Here is a 12500-nt window from a genome sequence, read left to right on the forward strand (position 1 = left end):
GTCTGGAAGGTGAAGAACATGCGTGTTTGTCTGTCTGCGTGTAGGTGCGACTTCCACTGGACTGGAAGTGTCGCTGGGTTAGGATACTGTGTGTTGTTCTCTCTGTGGTGTTGCGGTGGACGCATGCGCTGGAAAATTTCATCATTCTGGATGGCGAGGAGTCAGTGTGCGACATCTAGTGAGAGTTTTCCGCAAGGGCAAGGATAATATGATGCAGAAAAGGGATTTGCATTCCATTTTTGGTTGCGTAAAGGAATGAAAGAGAAGCTTGAACGCCATTTATTGTTTCCAAAGAGCTTAAGGAATGCACAATTAGTCAAAGCTCTTTGATAGTTCTGAGGATTCCAAAGGATGTCTCTGAAGGAGTAGACTCTTTTTTTTAACCATATTTAATGACGAAGGCGTAGTCTCTTGAAGCAATGGCTTTTGTAACGATTTTTTTAATTAGAATTTACCCTCATGATTCAGCTTTTGATTTGCAAATCCGCCAAAAATTGAATAATGTTGTAGGACATAAAGTAACAGCCCAGGATTCTCAAAGAGCGAACTACTAGCTGTTCGCTTATTGATCGTCTGCGAAATGTATTGCTGATAAAATAAATTGAAGTCTAGTGTTCATAAAACGTGTAGGTACTTCCGGAAGCTCATATAAGTAGCTTCAAAAAAGCAGCCACCATCATGTTACTCCTTTTCATTCGCCTCAAACTGAACAGTCCACAAAGCGAAGTGAGACATTCGCTCACCGTCCCGTGGTCCGTGCTGGCACTCACTTCCTGCCCTGTTGCGGTTAATCCTTTAATAGCGCATAATTTTCAATTAGCGGCAATCGAAACCGCCAATTTTCAATGAATTTCAATTTCCATCTGCTTTCCACGCGACGCCACCGGATGGATGTGGCGAAACCGCGCGTCATCCACTGCACCTCCCGAGTCGCCGTCGTCTCCGCAAGGCACACAAAGCGAGCGAAAAGCGAAGAAAATCAGTGGCCGCGCCAAGCGGAGCCAGCCAAAGTGGCCGGGCACCGATGAGGAGGAGGTTGAAGGAGAGAGAGAAGTGACTGTGACAGAGCTGGTGCGAAAAAGGAGCTGGTGTCGAGGTGTGAACCGTGGCCGTATAATGGGTAAGCGAAGCAATATTCCCCCAGACGGCAGAGGACGGTGGCAACCGCAGTTAATGCATCTGTGGCGTAGTATGGGGAGGGGCCCCGTACCGTGGCGTGCCTGCGCTGCATTTCGAGGATCTTCTGGTATTAAGACATTGTGCAAGAGAGACCGCAATAGAAACCACCGTCAAGGTCCCTGGAAATGGACTAGTGACGCCTCGTCGTCTCCGTCGTCGTGGTCGCACTTTTTTGATTAGTCCGCGAGTGGAGCCAAGCAGCATAGTGGAAAGGGGTGCGAAACGTTATTACTTTCTGTGGCTGCGCCATTACTGCGCCGATGGAAAAAATGAATTTGTTCGCAAAAGAAAATCCAAACGAAGGGAGGGAGAGCTTTCAATTGAAGGTCTCTCCCTCTGGTCGCTCGGTCCCTCATTAAAGGATGATTAACATGTTATGAAACATGATGTTATTTCACCTTGGATGAAATGAGGAATGTATATACGGCGGAGAGCCAGAGGTACGTACCACATTGATGTAGAGGACGTCATTTTCGCTGCAGATGGCAAGATACGGCGCGCTACCAAATTCGTTCAGTCCGGGAGCTGGCTGCTTCGAGGCACACTTGCCCATAGGAGGACGGAGGACGGCCCCGGCCCCGGGGCAGGATGATTACGGTGTCCTCGGGGTGTCCGGCGAAACATCCGGCTACAATCCGGACGCGTTCCGTTTTGTTAGGGAATCTGGAAAAATGAAAGGGAAAAAAACAAATCGTTAGTTATCTAAAACACATTAGAGTGACTGATGGTTTGTGTACTAGTTCATTTAATTTGCTTTTATAACAGCTGAGCAGTGCCACTTAAAGACGCCAATTACTATTCAGCACTGATCAGCACAGGAAACCGATACAATCGATTTTTGGCGCGGGAAGCGAATCACTAATTAAACATTTCGCGAACAGCGTGTCTAAAATATCCTCCAATGAACTTCAGTCCAAACAAAAGTGAAAAAGTCTCATGAAAAATGCATCAAAATGCGGACAACACACATGAAGACGCCGAAGCAGTGAATGGCAGCGCGCAGCTCAACAACACAAGACGAAGACGAACTCAAAGTCGATTTGTTGTTGGGCCATGGAGCGCGTGCATCGCGACCTCCGAGGCTCCCACGGATTATTAATGCGATCGGGTCGCTCCTCCATTCCTTTCCGTTCGTTCGTTCGTTCAGTCGCATTGTCATAACTCTTTCACCAGCAGCAGCAGCAGCAGCAGCAGCAGCAGCAGCAGCAGCAGCAGCAGCAGCAGCAGCAGCAGCAGCAGCAGCAGCAGCAGCAGCAGCAGCAAGCGGCCAAGAAACAGTGGTTGGTACCACCACGCATGGCGAACGGAAACAATAACACTTTGGTGGCAATAAAAATATTATGAATGGATGAAATGCTAAAATGAATGTACCGGTTTGCCCTGAAGGAGGTCTCTTCTGTGAGGGGATTGCAGCACTAGTAGCAGCAGCAGCAGCAGCGAACCACATTTTTGCAGTGGCTTTGCTGACGAAACTGCGGAAAAAGGACACAAATGCCTTGCTCACATTTCAAATCGCAATGCGAGCAAGGACACCGCATCTACACCCACATGTGAGAAGGGCATCGAGCAGAGGAGAGAAGAGCTTGTTCGTCGTCGGTCCTGGCGGGTGGCTTGTGTTAGGCGTGAATTGCGGTGGAATGAAATTGGAAAAATTGGATCGGTGCAAAGCAGCAATAACAGCGCCACACTTGCCAGCGCTCTAACATCCTAATAATAATGCAATATTATGCATTTCGATTTGCGATTCCCCTGTACCTGGTTGTTGCTGCACAGAGAGTGCCAGGCTGAACGGTTGTTTTGGCACCTAAGCAGCACCCAAAAGATAAGGTAACAAGTAGCAGGGGCATCGAGTGTGGTTCAATGATGCATAAACAATGCCCCGAATAGAGAGAGAGGGAGGGAGAGAGTGTTGCAGGCATGTTGAAACGGAGCTGAAAGTGCTGCTGCATTTACATATCAAGTGGCCAACGGGTTTGTTTGCCTTTTTGGACGAAAGAGGATCAAGAACTCGAGCTCCATCGAAGGTGTACCGCCATGGCCACCAGCAGCAGCAGCAGCAGCAGCAGCAGCGCCGTACGAGAACGGTGGACGTGGACTGTCGCGGTCGGGTTGTTGCGATTTATAAAAGCGAGCAAAATATTAATAACGATAATAACGGAATTATTCAAATGCGCTTTATTGTTCTTTCGATTTCTGGCCACGTCAGCACGCCGGTGGGTCGCTCGGTTGGTCGTTCGATCGCTGCACCATGGTTGAATCGGAAAGAAGACGTTTAGAAGGACGGATATAGTTTACTGCCGCTACTCCCCCCGTTGGAGGACACGACAAATCGCATCACAGCGCCGGTCTGGTGTTGGTCTGCAAATTAATGTTTCGCTCTGGACAATCCGCATTTTATTTTCCTTGTGCTAAACCACCGGACCACTAGAGCATCGTGCATCGTCCAGCACAGCTGGTATGGTCTTCGCTCGAGCTCTTTATCGTTTCAGTTTTGTTTATGCTCAAAGGGGCAGACTGGTCCACTGGTACCTTAACCTCACGACAACCACACGGTCAGCGTTGGCTTCGCACTGGCGTGATTACACGTTCGAACATGGCATGGCACCAGCATGAGCGCCACCTTTACCACCTTGCCCATGTTCAGTCGCTCGATGTTTTGTCATTTTTATGATAATTTTACAGCTGTTTTCCGTTCGCTCATATTTTGCATTAGTTGTTCATGATCCAGGGCACCTCCCTTCTCCTTTATGCAGCCACCCCGAGCATGGTAGGAGCATCGGTCGAGAACGGGTAACGGGTTTAACATGCACTTTTGGAAGCAGATCGATAAGAACGAGAAGCGCTCACCCACATCCACCTGGCCACCATGTCTGGGGTCTGTTGGAAAATTCATAAAGGAAAAAAATGCATGTATTGGGTGAGAAAATTTACACCTTTCACACCCATCGACGCCATATGCCATTCGGAGGTCCTGTTCTGGTCCTTTAGCGACCTGCCAGTAGCCATGTAGAACGCAGAACGGTTACTGTAGCGAGATCTGGAGCGAGTTTGTTGAACGATCCAATTTCGATACGACCTCTGGGCAGCTGGCAGCACAGGAGAGAATGTCCTCGGCGGTCCTGGACTAACCACCAGCATGTTATGAATGCACGAACGCACTCGCTCCGCCTGTCGCTGAAGGGACCAAGCGTACCACATTTTCCGAGAAAACAGCAGCAGCATGCTGGCTGGCATTCCGGAATTATGGGATCATTCAGCAATCAGCCATGTTATTATCGTAACGCTGGTATTCCGTACCAGCATCGCTCCCCCCCCCCCCCCCCCCCGGGGGGTTCAACCGGAAGATGGGATGGAAATCAATCATTCACTTCTAATACCGTTACGGGATGAAAGAGGTCTTTGACCAACCACCACCATACGCACTGGGCTGCGTCGTCACTTTGTCTTTGTGGCTGAGAGATGCGCTGCTGCTGCTGCTGCTGCTGCTGGTGGTGCGTTAGTTATCGATCCAGCGCCATCGATTACCATTGACCGATGCCGGATTGCAATCGTTGCAAACCAACCTCCAACGGTGTTCTGGAATGGAAATGAGCGACCAAGTGGAGTTCCAGCATATTATTCTGCACGACCTGCGACCCTCGACCTCACCGGAACAACGAAGATGACGATGCTGCCGATGGTTCGCTTCGTTGCGGTGGAAAATTGATGGGAAAATCGATCGATCGGCCGGTGAGGCGTGTGGCCGGAATGTGAACACCCCGCGGGGAGACTACTCAAGATTAGAAGAGACACCATCGCCGACCGGCCGTCGACGTCAGGTGCAAAAGATTATCAGCATCAGCCCGGTGTACGGCGTGAGGCTTTTCCCACAGGATGACCACCACCGCAGGCTGTCGGTGTATGTGTGCTCTCGCTCGCTCTCGGGTTAATGAGCAACAACGTGGCATAGGCTTTCACTTTTGCTATCGGTTCGTCCCCCGCCGGGAGGTAAGGGCAACAATGTCTCGGGGTCACACGGTTCCCGGGGGGACCACTTGGACCGCTCATTTGAACTCGTCATGCATCAACAACGAACTGGGGCGTTCTTCGTGCGGATCGGCTCGATGCAGCGTGGCTTCTGTTCGAGCACGGTGCATAGTTTCCGGTTTCCGGGCACCACTGGTCAGTGCACAGTGCCACCAGCTTGTGGTTTTCGAGCGAGAGATTAACGGAAGATGGTGCTGGAAGGGAGCCAGGAACAAGGTAGGATGCTGTCTAATGAGATCGTGAGGTGTCGATCGAGGTATCGATTGCACATCTTCCGGGGTGGGCACCATGTTCAAAAAGGTTCATATTCTAGTGCTCCACCTCTCGTCCTATTGATGCCGATGCGCTGATACCTTCTTTGAAACCTTTTTTCTCCATAATTACTGTCATCTATCGCTTGCTGATTGTTCGTGTTTGTGGTTTTCAATGGCGCTTGACGCTTCACGTCACTCCGGACGAAAGCTGTTATCATATTCGAAAACATCTTGATAACGGGAAAGTTTCTCCGTTTCCTCGAGGAGATGCTCTTCCATCTCGACACAACAGGCCGAAGAGGAAGGCACGATTCCCAACAACAGGTTTGCGTGATGGTCTGCAATCGTAGGAAATATCGCCACCGTCATCCCCACCACCACGGTAGCCACCATTCTGAAAACGTCAATCAAAACGTCGAGAGCCACTGCCATGGGAAGCGGACCCGTGACTCGCTATCGATAGATTCCGATATAAAGATGGCCGACTCGATAGGGAGACCTCCCCTCTAAGGAGATGGTTCCACAAAAGGGCCACAGTGAACCGGTTCGCTCGTTCGTTCGTTCGTTCCGGCGCACGAGAGAGAGAGAGAGAGAGACTGTCTATCATCTGATCTGATTATGATGAGAAGGCCACAAGGAATAGGCTTCCTCCTCCGGTGGGCTATTCACGCACCGTGCGCACCCTTGACGTGCCTTTGGAAAGGAGGTGAAAGCATTGGCACCACACTGGTAACGGCACGAATGCAGATCTTATGCACACGAACTTGACAATCATTCTTCACGTCGATCAAGATGAATTCAATTAGTTTTTCTCCGAGTTTTCCACCTTTCCACGTTCTTTCTCCACCATGGCATGGAGGGCGGTGGAGCGATGGACACTCTGCACTGTGCTACTGTGCTCCTGTGTGCGTTGCCCTCGTAATGAATCCTATCCAGGATGGTCCAGATGAAGGATGCTGGTGAATGGGTATACGCGCTCCCAGGCTATCGGTATGATGCGAACGATGTTCGATGGATTTATGGGCTCGCACACATGCCGTAGATTCTCGTTGGTTTGGTTGGTAGCATGACTTTTTCTTCCGACATTCTCCGTTCGCATGGTGGCTAGGGATTGGAGCAGATTTCCTGGATTGGCATCGTATTATCATGAATCTGTTTTTCCGGCCCCCGATATCGGTGGGAGTGGGATTCGACAAGGATGCCCTTCTAGTTGTCTGCCTACACGGCGTTGCAGCTGTAATATGGATCCATTTTCTGTTGAATTCAATCCTTCACAGTGATCCAATCCATATACAATGTAGCAACATTATGGGTGTAACTGGACAGTGCAAATAACATAATGCAATTTAATACAAGAATGCACAGTACAATAGTCATTAGTGCGCGTTTTCCAGGAAAATATCGAAATGGTATGAAACAAAACATTGGTTTTTTGGCTACTAGCATATAAACCGACGATTTGTTATTTCATTCCACCTAAAATGCTTTGCAATCATGGAAAATCAATAATTCGATTCGTTTACAACCGCGAATTTGTGTTCTATATGTTGTGATTGTGTTGCTGCTTCGTCTAGCAACATTACATTTGCTTAATTCGAGAGAACTGTTGCGATGTAATTCAACATATTTATTGGTTTATAAGAAACACTAAAACATGTTTAAACCATTTTGTGGAGCACAAGATAATGCAACATATTTTTTTAAATTTTACATAAAAATTTCTGCCGACAAATTATGACGTATAAGTCCATTGATCAAAACATATAAACATGCATGGAGTCATGGAAACTCAAACGGTAACTGTACCAAATATTTCCAGCGAATTCCCAAGATACCCTATTAGCTCAGCTGCCTACCAATCATGCTTGGCGTCAATTAAATCTGCCCCAGGACCAGATTCCTTCCAAGCATCGTAATGAAATCCAATAACCTCGCATCACTGGTTTCAATTCTTTAATGAACAGAGATTCACACACAACATCACACCCATGGTGCGCGATGGCGGTCACGAACGGGCAAACCAAAGCTTTCATCGAAACTTCCAACTCCGAAAGATGATTGGCCACTTACCATTATTAGCGAGATCACGCGAGCCAACCCCCCCCCCCCCCCCCCCGCAAAGCATGGCGACAAAAGCATGTACACAATCGCACCAGCACCCTGGCATCAATTAGCCGCTAGGTGATCTGCTTTACACACAAATTAAATTCCCGTCACCGCGCGTCCTGAATCCCACCTCGTCCCCCCGCGTTACACTCACTTTACACGCTGTTGTGTTTTCCGATTATTAGTTTAATTTTCGCATAATTTGAGAGCGAAAGAAAGGTGAAAAAAAGGAAAAGAAAATGAAAGAAGGAAGTGCATGGTCTTTTCAGGGGGGCTTACTTCCTTTGCTGGCTGGCCAAGTGTTTCCGCGGTCTGCCTCCCAGCCCAGCCCAGCCCAGCCAAGCCCTTTGTGGTCCAGGTTCCACTTTTGAGACTTCTTATTTAACTTACCATTTAGCATCCTCAAATGGGCGCCAGAATCGCGCGAACTGTCGGCGACAGTTTTGTGGGCCTTATGTTTTCGGTGGGGCCCGGTGGCCAACATTATGCTAGCCGTTGCCAAAAGAGAGGCAAACACCCGGGGGAAAGTGAAGAAGAGATGGAAAATACTTGGCGTCAGTGTGGCCACGGACAAAGTTTTCGTTTATTCTTATCGCGACACCGTGGTCGCCCCGTTCAGCGAGCGGAATTTGTCTTCATCTTGAGCATCGCATTTTTCATCGTCACCGAAACGTTCCATTTTTTGACCGGCAGGGCAAAAGGAGAACGAGGGTCCTTTTATGCAACACAAAAAAAGTAAAAACTCGCGGTCTCCCATTCCCCAGTAGTTCCGACGATCGTTGGTAGCACCGCGCACCGCAGTAGTGCCATTACGCGGAACTCAATTTTGGTTCATTTTCTTATTTACATTTTATTGCAAGCACCATTACATTTCCCTTTGGCTGTATCCTAATTTTTCCGCTCGGTTTTTTGTTGGGTTTGCCTTTATAGCGTAGCGGGCGCAACAATCGGACCAACGAGGAGATACTGCTCCTCGGCAGACGAGCGACGAGCGACTGTGGGCGGGGGCCGAAAAGTTTCCCATTCCCAACCCAACTTTGACTTTTAACCGCGAAAAGGAAAATTGGCGCCGTGGCGAGGTGGTTCGCCTTTTCGCTTTTCATCTCTGTTGCTCTGCCCCGCGGGGGCCAATGTGCGCTCTCTGATTGTCTTGATAACCTTTCTTGGCCCTCGGCGGTGCACACGGTTCGGTTGCTGGATATTTGCTCTTTTTCCCACTTTCCGATCCACCGTTCTCGATCTCCTTGGCACTCCTACACCCGGGAAGATACTCATTTCCAATCGTTCCTAACTGTTTCTCACTTAGTTTGTTGCCTGTGTGTTGCAGGTCGCTGTGTTGTTTTGTTTAACCGTCAGCGATTGTAACGAAAAGCTAGCGAAGCGCAGGGTATTGCCTAGTTTATTGCTTCATTTTAAGCGAAATCGGTCCGATGGTCGGTGACGATTGGACACACCATTTCGTTCGTTCGTTCGTTCGCTCGTTCGCTCACTTTCTCGCTGGGCGCTTGCTTCTGCTTCAGATCTTCGAAACGCACAGCCCAGAGCAACGAACCTATAAGAGCGAACGAACGAGCACGGGATTCTCCCGAAGAAATAGTTATTTTCTTCAAACTATCCATAAAGATATTCACCAGCAGATAAGCGGGAAATAAAATGGGTCTTCTGTGCCACCCAAGATCGGCCAAGCGGCCAAGGGACTAGAAGCGAGAGAGCTCAAGTCCGTGCTACGCGCCCAGCCCCCGGTAATCCACTTTTCGATGGCGATGGTTCCAATTTTGTCACCATTTCCTCGAACCACTCCAGCTCCAGCGCTTTTGCTCCAACGCCCCCGGCACAAGAGTAGAGTTGCAGTCCAGGGAATGCTAGGTCCTCGCCCCCCGTTGGGAATAGGAGGTCCAGGAAGCGATAGAAGCAACTAATAAATGACGCAAGATGGCAATTTTCCGGATCTTCTTCGTTTTCCAGCATGAAACGACGACAATGGTCTGGTCCCGAGAGAGAGAGAGAGAGCGAGCGAGCACTGTTGTTTCAAATGCAACATCCGGAACGTTCGGAACCTCCAGAACGGTCCCGAATGGCCACTGCGGAAGCAAATGCAGCCATTTGTGGAGAGAATGACGCTTGGGAAATGAAGTTCCCGGCGAAGAGATGCTCGTGTTCGTGTTCCTCGGTGCTTGTGAGTCTGTTGCTTGTGTGGTGCTTCCTGCTTCCTGGGATTGGCGCCATTTACGCCAGGACATCGGAATCGGGATCGTGAATTTCACTTCTCCGCTTACATGCTTGGCTGATTGATGTCGGCTTTAATCGCTTTTGAATAAATGGACAGATCTGTTAACAAAAGTGGCGCAAAACCGTCTTCTGTGTCCTGTGTGTTGATTGTCTCAGTTGCTTTATGTCCATCGTTTTGAATCGCCTCCCTCGACACAACTCACTTAACTACCAAACCAACTACCAAGGCACCAGAAGCGAAGAGCCGTACGCAGAAGCACGCAAGAAGCTTTACTCGAAGTAAATCGAATGTTCTTCCAAACGACCTTCTGCCGTTCGTCCCTTCCTCTCTCTCTCTCTAGCGCTTGCGAGGTGGTGAAGCCAATTTTCAGCACATTCCCCGTCCCCGATAATGCCAATAAAAGAAGATCTAATCATAGCCGGAAGAATAAATAAACGACCAACGGGAAGGGAACGGGAGGGGTGGACCGCTCTTGTGGACCGACTGCCGATCGAGAGGGCCAAGGCTTATACGCTACTGATGCTGCTCGTGTGCCGCTGCTGGTGCCGGTGTTGTCCGTATGATCATTGATCCTTCGGTGTATCTGTTGTTACTGTGTATGCGTGTGTGCAGTTACTGGAAAATTCAAACCAAGCCCTCCCAGTGGGACCAACGACGCAGCCTAAGAAGGCGACCGGACTGGAAAGGGATGAACAACAGCTTGCACCAGAGGCCACAGGATATCTTGTTATCACCGTCTCCTTGGCGACTTTGCGTACCGACCCGATGATTCAATAACGCAGCCTGCCACCACCACCACCACCACTGGAGACTCTGGCCAGACCATCTGCCGGCTTTTCCACGAGATTGACGACGACGACGAGAGATGATTGAGTATCGATGGCATAGTGTTGTTGTTTATGAAAACAGCAACGACGACTCCGGCACGGGCGGGCGTACCACTCACCGAATCGAAAGTAAATAAATAATCTACTGTCGAGGGGAAGGGAGAGATGGCCGGTCGATCGGCTCACCAAACAAGCGGTGTTTGTGTGTAATCGTCTTTCTTCCGAGAGCGGCTTATGCAGTCCCCCGGTGCGGTGGTGCGTCTTATAAGCCTTAAAGATCCCCCTCTCTCAGGTTCATGCTGTCCTTCACGTCTCGTCGAAGGTAGGCCCGAAAATGGGTTTCAATCTCCCGGTGAAACGATGCAATCCGACCGATTGAGTGTGCGTTGCCATTACGTACCGATGGCAAATGTAGCATCTCGTGGAACACCAGAAGCGAATTTTAATGAAAATGATCATGAAATAGCAGAAAAGTCGATACAGTCGGCGTCGGAATACAAGAGAGAGAAAAAGAGAAAAGAAACACAAAACAAGCGACCTGATAAGCGACCAACAAACAAACCGATCCCATGAGACCCGACGGGACTCCCGTTTCAAACGCTCCCATTGTGTGCCGAAGCGCGTTGACAGATCCTCGTGTCCCGCTGGCCGCGACCACTGAAATCGTATTTGATGTAATTGGAAACTAATCGGATTGGAGCCGAAAAGTGGTGCAGGTTGGGGCTTTTTTGGATGTTCTGCACCGGAGCGCTGGAAATGGAAAATTGTTTTCGATGTCAACAGCGAGCCACGTGCCACTCGCCGCTTTGCTGTTTGTGATACGGACACTCGGGCACTCCAACCGGCAAAGTAGCCACTAGGCTGCGCGCCTGTTGGATTGTATTAAAAATGGCGCGCCGTACTTTGATTTGAGAAGCGTATCTATACATTTCTGATAGAGTTGGTTGAGCTTGCGGAGACTTCCAGCCCAAGGTGAAGCTCCACGGAAATAAAGCTTCCATGTTGGGATTCGTGAGCGACGAGTTGGTGGTTGGTGGACGGGCACGCGGCACCCTTAGGAACCAACTTTGTCACATGCGATTGCCGATAATGTCAATCCTCCCTCTCCGTCTTCGTCCCCATCTCCTGTCCCGGGATGTCCTGGGGCATGTGAAGTTATGTATCGACAAAACCTGATCACCGAGTCGGTGCACGTCCGGCCGTAGCGGCCTTGTCAGATTTTGCGATTCGCTTGTTCGCCTGCTGGCCACGCTCCACTTCATTGACATTTCCGGACAGTTCTCTCCCCCTCAGCCCCGTCCTCCCTAGCCGAAAAACCAGCCCCCAGTTGCGGCGGAAGTCGACGGTATTATCAAGATAAGCCGTTCGTTCAGCCGACTGACGACGACCGTCAGGATGTCGAAGTGAATACGAAGCGACACGGTATTGGGTACAAGTTTTTGACGAGTACCGCCCCGTTCCGAATAGAAATTATTCCAATGACGCACCCACACCGCGAGATGATTAAAGCAAACTTCTCCCTCACGACTCATCGTTGGCCGCTTTCGCATATGATAAAGTCAAGGTTTATTTCCGTTTATCGATGCAAGGAGACCGGTTCTGGGCGACCGACCGACAGGGGATAGTGGGCTCAGTGAAGGTTGTTACGCCTCGCTGACAACCGAAATTGTCTCCAGTGGGAGTAGCGTGCGTTTTTCCCGTTCACAGCGCACACAGCTTGGTACAAAGGATTGTGAGGTACTCTCTCTCTCTCTCTCTCTCTCTCTCTCTCTCTCTCTCTCTCTCTCTCTCTCTCTCTCTCTCTCTCTCTCTCTCTTTGTGGTGTTTGCGATTGCAGTCCGAGGAATATATGGTCTTGACACAGCGCCCAAACTGCAC

The 12500-nt window shown here is 49.6% G+C and overlaps 1 protein-coding gene across 2 annotated transcripts in view; it reads right to left on the reverse strand.

The window, feature by feature from the left end:
* The window catches only part of LOC126577258 (mucin-19), a 72006-nt gene that overhangs the window by 29750 nt on the left and 29756 nt on the right, over positions 1-12500 (reverse strand). For both annotated transcript variants that reach the window (XM_050238736.1, XM_050238735.1), the window contains one exon: positions 1628-1842. In XM_050238736.1, the coding sequence (XP_050094693.1) occupies positions 1628-1732 (105 nt within the window). In that variant the 5' untranslated portion in view covers positions 1733-1842. The remainder of the gene's footprint in view (positions 1-1627; positions 1843-12500) is intronic.

This window comes from Anopheles aquasalis, chromosome 3 (genome assembly GCF_943734665.1).
Source record: "Anopheles aquasalis chromosome 3, idAnoAquaMG_Q_19, whole genome shotgun sequence".
Lineage (NCBI taxonomy): Eukaryota > Metazoa > Arthropoda > Insecta > Diptera > Culicidae > Anopheles > Anopheles aquasalis.